The sequence below is a fragment of the Leuresthes tenuis genome, unplaced genomic scaffold (genome assembly GCF_036924035.1).
Source record: "Leuresthes tenuis unplaced genomic scaffold, fLeuTen1.0.hap1 SCAF_8, whole genome shotgun sequence".
NCBI lineage: Eukaryota > Metazoa > Chordata > Actinopteri > Atheriniformes > Atherinopsidae > Leuresthes > Leuresthes tenuis.
In genome coordinates, this window is record NW_027325362.1 from 4,874,714 (window position 1) to 4,881,234 (window position 6,521).

A 6,521-nucleotide genomic window follows, 5' to 3' on the forward strand; every position below is an offset into this window, starting at 1 on the left:
TCCAGAGGCAACAAATGAGGACTGTGGTCTTTATTTAAAGACAGCTGAGCCGGGAAACCATAAACTAAACATGGAAAGCAAATGACTGAATAACAAAACAACCTGACAGAGAGATGATCAGACAAAAGAGGAAACTAAACAGAGCTGCTCAACTGGTGTGAGTAACAGGGGGATCTGACAAGGACTGAGATTCACAAAGGAGTGTTTATACTGAGGGAATCTAATGAGAAAGTGAGTCCAGCTGTGACTGATTGAGCAGAGACAGGTGTGAAAGACTGATTCATCTGGGGGTAAAACAAATTGAAATATCGAGAACAGAATGTAAAGGATGAAGTTAAAACAAAATGCAAACAGAGAACAAAGAGTGAACCAAAGCACAGAGAAATAATAAAGCCAGAGAAAAGACTAAGAACCAAGAGGAAAGAAAGATCAAAACACAAAAGGAATGAACCATGACAAATAGGTTACTGCACGGTGTGATCTTCAGAAAACAAAAGGCTAATATCTAAAATGATAAGAATGTATGAAAAAGATTCGCCATGGAAGTCATTTTGATGTATTCACGCTGAAACAGTGCAGGTTTAGAAGAGTTTGGTGCATCTGTCAGTCATAAAACTGGCTGTTTAAATCTGTCTGAACATGTCAGTGTGTGTGTTTTAGGGAGCTGGAAAAATGGGGGTGTGGTAACTCCGGACAGCTGGTCTTCTTTCTGTCCCTGCATCCCTCCTCCTCCTCCTATCTTTTTCTTTATTCTCACTCAGATGCTGCTCCTCTGCAGAGCCGGCAGCTTTACCGATCGCTTGCTGGATTTATTCTTCATCGACACAGAGCCGCGCTCACAGAAAGTTTGGATATTTGGACATTAATTAGCGTCTTACTGTCTGTGAAGTGACTGAATCTTTGGATGCTGACACACTGGTTCTTACAGGCTGATAAAACCAACATCTTCTTGCCAAGAATTCTCACATTTTAAGGCTAGTTCATCATCATTATAAGTGACATTGTTAGCACTCTGATAACGTAACGATTACTTGTGTGATGACTTAATGTTCCTTCTCTCCAGATGTTGACCATCTCTGTGCTCCTGGTGTCGTTACTCCTCTCCTCTACCACTGTGTCCTCCTCTCCTCTTACACAGGTAAGAGTGTGAATGTTCTTTGGTTTAACTTACACCACATTATTGAAAATAGGTGATTTAGCTGTATGGATCAGATCCCTTAAACAGTTTTGATTATGGGCCCGTTGCTGCTGACTCCAGTTTCCATTTCCAAAGACAAGATTCATGCTTTATTAAAAAAATAAGACAGTTTTGCATCAGAATTTGCAAGTTGCAATGTATTTATCAGCACCTTTTGCTTTAATATTGTGATAAAACTGACATTAATGAACGATAACCATTGATACAAACATCCAAACAGTTTGTAGGTTCTTATTTTTCTTCCGTCTTCTTGCACCAAAAACAACAAGACACCAGTTGCTGGTTTCAGTTTTAAAATGGGAAATGAGGAATTTGTAAGGGGAAGGAAAACTGGAAAAAGTCTGAGAGCTCAAAGACTTCGGGCTGATGTCACCTTTTCACCTTAGCTGCTTAAAGTCTGCAGTAAAAACTGATGTTTAGCCATGATTGAAGGAATGTTAAACATCCCCTGGAGTGTGTGATCACATATTCTTGTCTCAGAGTCAAGTGATGAGAAAGATGGCGACACAAAGAGGTGAAGAAGAGACATATTTAGCTTTTAAAAGCCTGTCGTTCGCTTGCGCTTTAGAAACCAAACACATGCCGGGACAGACAGAGTGAGCAGGTTCTCAGGTATGCGAGTGATATAGCTGTCAGCAGTTCATCTCTAATCTCAGCCTCCACATCTGTAATTTCCCCTGAACACAGCTCAAACAAGCTTAGAATGAAAATAAAGATAAAAAAACATCTGTTTTCTGTGTAAAAAGATGGATCTAGAGTTCCTCTCAGACACAACCTGGAAGTAATGTTGGTCAGCCTTATTTCCACGTTTATTTGTAGTTCACAAGCCACACTTGTGTCCATCACAGAACATTTCATGTGTATGAAATGCAAAACTACTTAATTATCCAGCAGGCTGAGCAGAGAATATGATAAATATGATACATAACTAATAGTAAAAATGGGGTGGGTAACAACTCTGGAGCAATTTAAGATTGTGAAAAGTTTAAAAAAACAATATAGAAAAATTATTAAAAAGAATAATTAGTCATGGAGGCAAAAACATATCGAGAAGGAAATTGTTTCACAGCCACAAACAGGGTCAGACATCCTGATTCAAACACCACAGCGGTGTGTGTGTGTGTGTGTGTGTGTGTGCTGCAGTCAGCTGCTCGCTAACAGCAGGTTTTCAGAGCAGCAGATGTCAGCTGCAGAGCCACAGGCGACAGATGTGTCTATTGTGTGTGTTTGTGTGTGTTCATGTCTCTGTGGAACAGTTTTGAACCCTGCGAGTGAAGACATTTTGAAAACGTTTCAGAGTAAAATCAGACATGTGGTGGTTAGGAGGGCATCACACCATCCTGCCAGGAGAGGAGAGGAGGATGCGTTCAGAAGCTGTTTATAAGGTTAAACTTAAACTGAAGCGGTCTAAAGCAACAATCCTGCTCATGACAAAAGTTAAAAAGGTCAAAGTGCAGGATCATTAATATTAGTGTTTATTCTGTGGATTTTTACTTCCTGTCCTGTGTTACACCGGCTTTCTGTTGTTCATCAGATGTTTTCAATCCCCTCATCACTTCCTCTGTATGTTTGGTTTTCAGCTGTTTCTTTATAGCTGTTTCATGTTGAGTATTGTGTTGTTTTTGTTATAATTAAAATGAAAAATCTTTAAAAAAAAAGACTGAATTTTAATTGATTTGTACTGCTGTGCAGCTGCTTCAGGGATTAGTTTGCGTGTTGCGTTATTGTCATTCATGAGGGAGGTTAAAGGTCGCCATCTGGAATGTGAAAGACCCACACACACACACTCATACACACTTTCTTCTCTGCTTGTGTTTGTGTGTGTCAGGATCAGTCAGTGTGTGCCAGGACTTTCTGCGGTGCAGGTAGAGAGTGTGTGTCGACCGACAGAGGAGAACCAGTGTGTCGCTGTTTACAGGTAAAGTTATCTATCACCCTCGAGTACTTTCAGTACAGTAATTCAATCATACAATGCTTTATTTTCCTTTACTTTTATACTGGAATGATAACAGCATATGAAAAAATAAGACATCGATTTTAAAAATACTCAAAATCTAGCAAAAATGTGGTGAAAATGCACACGTTTTAAATATATATAGAGAAAAAAATCCCACAAACCAATATTCTATTCACAATAGAAAACACTGACTCATCTTCTTCTTGAAGTTGATGGCAGCAACATGTTTTAAAGACATTGGAACTGGGGCAACAAAAGTTTGGAAAAGTAAGTGGTGCTAAAAAATAAACAACTGGAGGAACAGGCTGCAACTAATTAGGTTAATTGGCAACAGGTCAGTTACATGATTGGGTATAAAAAGAACACCTTAGAGAGGCAGAATGTGTCAAAAGTTAAGATATGTAGAAGGTCAGCAAGCTGCAAAAACGGCATCTAGAAATTAGGACTTTTTGAGAATAATGTGAAATTGTGAAGACTTGAATAACAAACATTCAAAATTAGCTCCTATTTTTCATGAAAAAGTAAAATCTCCCACTTTTAACATTTGACAAATCAGCATTTTGTTTTTATTTACATTTTACACAGCATCCCCACTTTTTTGGAACTGTATTTCCTCTTTTATCTCCTTTAACTTTATCTGAGCAGTTCTTCTCCTGCTTCAACAGCGGTTTCTTTTTCTTTGCAGCTGTGTGACAAGTCCGATCACTGGGTGTGTGGCAGTAACGGTAAATCCTACAGGAATCACTGTGAGCTGCACAGAGACGCCTGCGTCTCTCAGACCAAGATACATGTAGAGCACAGAAGACGCTGTGTGGGTCAGTACATGCATGAAGCTGCACACTGTGACAGCAGTGGGTATGACACGAGTTGTGACGGGGGTTTGTGTGCTTATTTTGGCAGAGAAACCGACGAAAACAGACGTGAGCCCCAGTAAGTCCGGAAGTCTTAAAGATTCAAACACCTTTTTTTCATAATGAGATTCATCATCTCAGAGCAAACACCACAGCCATGTTGATGGGTCTGCTATTCCTGTTTGTAGTGGTGTGTTTCCTGCCTGATCGTGATTGGCTGAGAAACAGAGTGATCCAGTGGATTCAGACAGAGGTGGAATCAGGTCATCTGGACTCAAGCGAATCATCAGCCAGCAACATCCTACAAATGTATTTCCAGGTCAGATCTCACCACTTCTTAAATGCAGAAACTTTACTAATTTGGTTCCATTGGTTAAAATGACAGACTTTATACAGGTCTTATATTTTAATTATAAGCTACCAATTAATTAGGACAACTTTAGGTCTTTAATATATAAAAGAGAAGTTAATTAAGATTAAAAGTGGTTGAAGACTCTTCAGTATGTTCTGGTGGCATCTAAAAACACGATTTTTCTTCTTTTAAATGTTCCAGGATGTCACATTTAGATCAATTTATTGGCAGAAATTCAACACAATATTCATTACGATGTCTTTATTTGATAAGGATTTTATTTTGTCCCTGGTTTAACTTTTAAAAGACTCAACCTGAAGCTGTTAACAGCTGATACAAATCATTGGGGGAATTATTATTTCCATTTTCTTAAAAATGCCCATGAACAATAGGGCTAAAGTTACTTTTACAATGACTGGTACTGAAAAAATTAAATGTATATTAACCCATTATTTTCTTCTCCCCACTGCAAACCCTACTTAGTAAAGTCCATAATGCCTGGTGGCGCAAAACCGTCCTCAACCAGAAACTCTCAGAAACAACTGAATTATGATTTAGTTGATAATAAAAATACACTGAAGCTGATAAACAAGCAGAGAGAAAAATCACCTGAGCTCTCACACCTGTAGGTTTTGAATAGCTCGTAACTTATCTGAGGTGCATTTGTGTTCACTATGAAGAAATCAGTGTATGACAGGCTATAAAAGATCAGAAAGTGGTTTGTGAGAATAACGAACCCCCCTTGCGTGTTGCCGTTGTATTTTTGTGTTACAGACGTATGACAACGGGGATTCTCAGCTCGACTCTAAAGAGTTCCTGCGGTTCTTGAAACACAACGAGACCGCCCTCAACCTCACGCTTTCCGATTCTGTGGAAGCGAACCTGCTGCTCAGGTGCGTCATCAAATCCAGACACAGCGTAAATGTTGCTAAATATCATGTGTTTTATCTTTATAACAAGGATAAGAGGAGAAACAGAGGCAATCTGAAACGTCACCAAATGTTAGAATAAGAGGTGTACATCGCTGCTTACAGCTTGTCTCTCGCCTCTCTCAGGTCTTTGTGTGTTGACGCTCTGATCGAGCTGTCGGATGAAAATGCCGACTGGAAGCTGAGTTTACCTGAGTTCATCAACTGTCTGACACCCACCTACCACCCACCGGAGAGAAGTAACGACACACACACATATACAGTCAGATTTCTGCTGTGTCTTAACAGTCAAAAATCCTCACATCAGCTAAATAATCAAGTAATTATCTGTAATATTCAAAGCAGTGTTCCTGTTTTCATCTTGTAATGCTGGTTTTTCTGTACATAGAGTGTGCTCTGGAGGATGAAGTCTTCGAGGACGGAGCTGAAACTCAGCTGGAGTGCAACAAGTGTGTTTGTGCTTGTGGAAACTGGGTCTGCACTGCCCTGACCTGCAACGGTGAGAGCCAACAAAACACATCGTTTGGAAGTTCTTTACACACACTGCTGGCTGAAAATGGTTTGGTTTATTCAGATGTGACAGCAAGGGGGCTGGCTTTGTGTTCATCCTTGTATTTTAGGAGAGCATCAGGTAACGGGGGACGCTCAGGAGGGAGGAGAAGAAGAAGAAATGACAGAGGAGGAGTGGAGGAAGAGAGTGGCTGAACTCAATGCTTTACAGGTTGATAGTTCTTTGAAAAACTTAACTTATTAATGACCTTTAAATCTAATCACACATTATCCAAAGAGAGAGTTATTTAATATACAGTAAATTAACATAAATGTTTCATCCCTTTTGAAAAGAATGGCGTCAGTACATCCTTAAATCCACTTTTAAGTAATTTCGTTGGTTAAAAAGAAATCTCTGGTAAGGCCGAAGAAAAAGATGCTGTTTTTCAAGATGTTCGAGCAAAGTTGATTTTCCTAATATTTGAATGAATAAAAAGTAGTTTAAGTGCACATATGGAGCCCTTTGGTGATAATTTAGGGAAACAATATCATTTAAAAAAGCATTTTGTTTCCTGCTTTCAGCTGTTTTTTCCTCACGTAGTTATTCTAAGACTGAAAATACAAAGTCAGCCAAGCAGAACCATGATTCCTGCTCAAGAAACCTCGTCTCCTCTTCATAAGACACGAACCGCTCGGGTGCAGATTCATCTGTTATTCACATTTTTGTTCAGTGTTTCTCACCAGA

The 6,521-nt window shown here is 39.3% G+C and overlaps 1 protein-coding gene across 1 annotated transcript; it reads left to right on the forward strand.

Moving 5' to 3' along the window:
- The first annotated feature begins 1,063 nt into the window (after nucleotides 1-1,063).
- On the forward strand, nucleotides 1,064-6,041 carry LOC140313449 (follistatin-related protein 1-like). Its single transcript, XM_072391545.1, has 9 exons — nucleotides 1,064-1,138; nucleotides 3,027-3,116; nucleotides 3,841-3,970; nucleotides 4,056-4,085; nucleotides 4,195-4,325; nucleotides 5,133-5,251; nucleotides 5,414-5,526; nucleotides 5,676-5,786; nucleotides 5,908-6,041. Exons 1-9 carry the CDS (start codon nucleotides 1,064-1,066, stop codon nucleotides 6,039-6,041), a joined length of 933 nt encoding a protein of 310 aa, XP_072247646.1.
- Nucleotides 6,042-6,521: the final 480 nt, after the last annotated feature.

Coding starts and splice junctions, on each gene's coding strand:
- LOC140313449 (XM_072391545.1), top strand. CDS start 1,064: ATGTTGACCATCTCTGTGCTCCTGGTGTCGTTACTCCTCTCCTCTACC. Junction 4,086..4,194: donor GAAAACAGACGTGAGCCCCA/GTAAGTCCGGAA, acceptor TCCTGTTTGTAG/TGGTGTGTTTCCTGCCTGAT. Junction 5,787..5,907: donor CACTGCCCTGACCTGCAACG/GTGAGAGCCAAC, acceptor CTTGTATTTTAG/GAGAGCATCAGGTAACGGGG.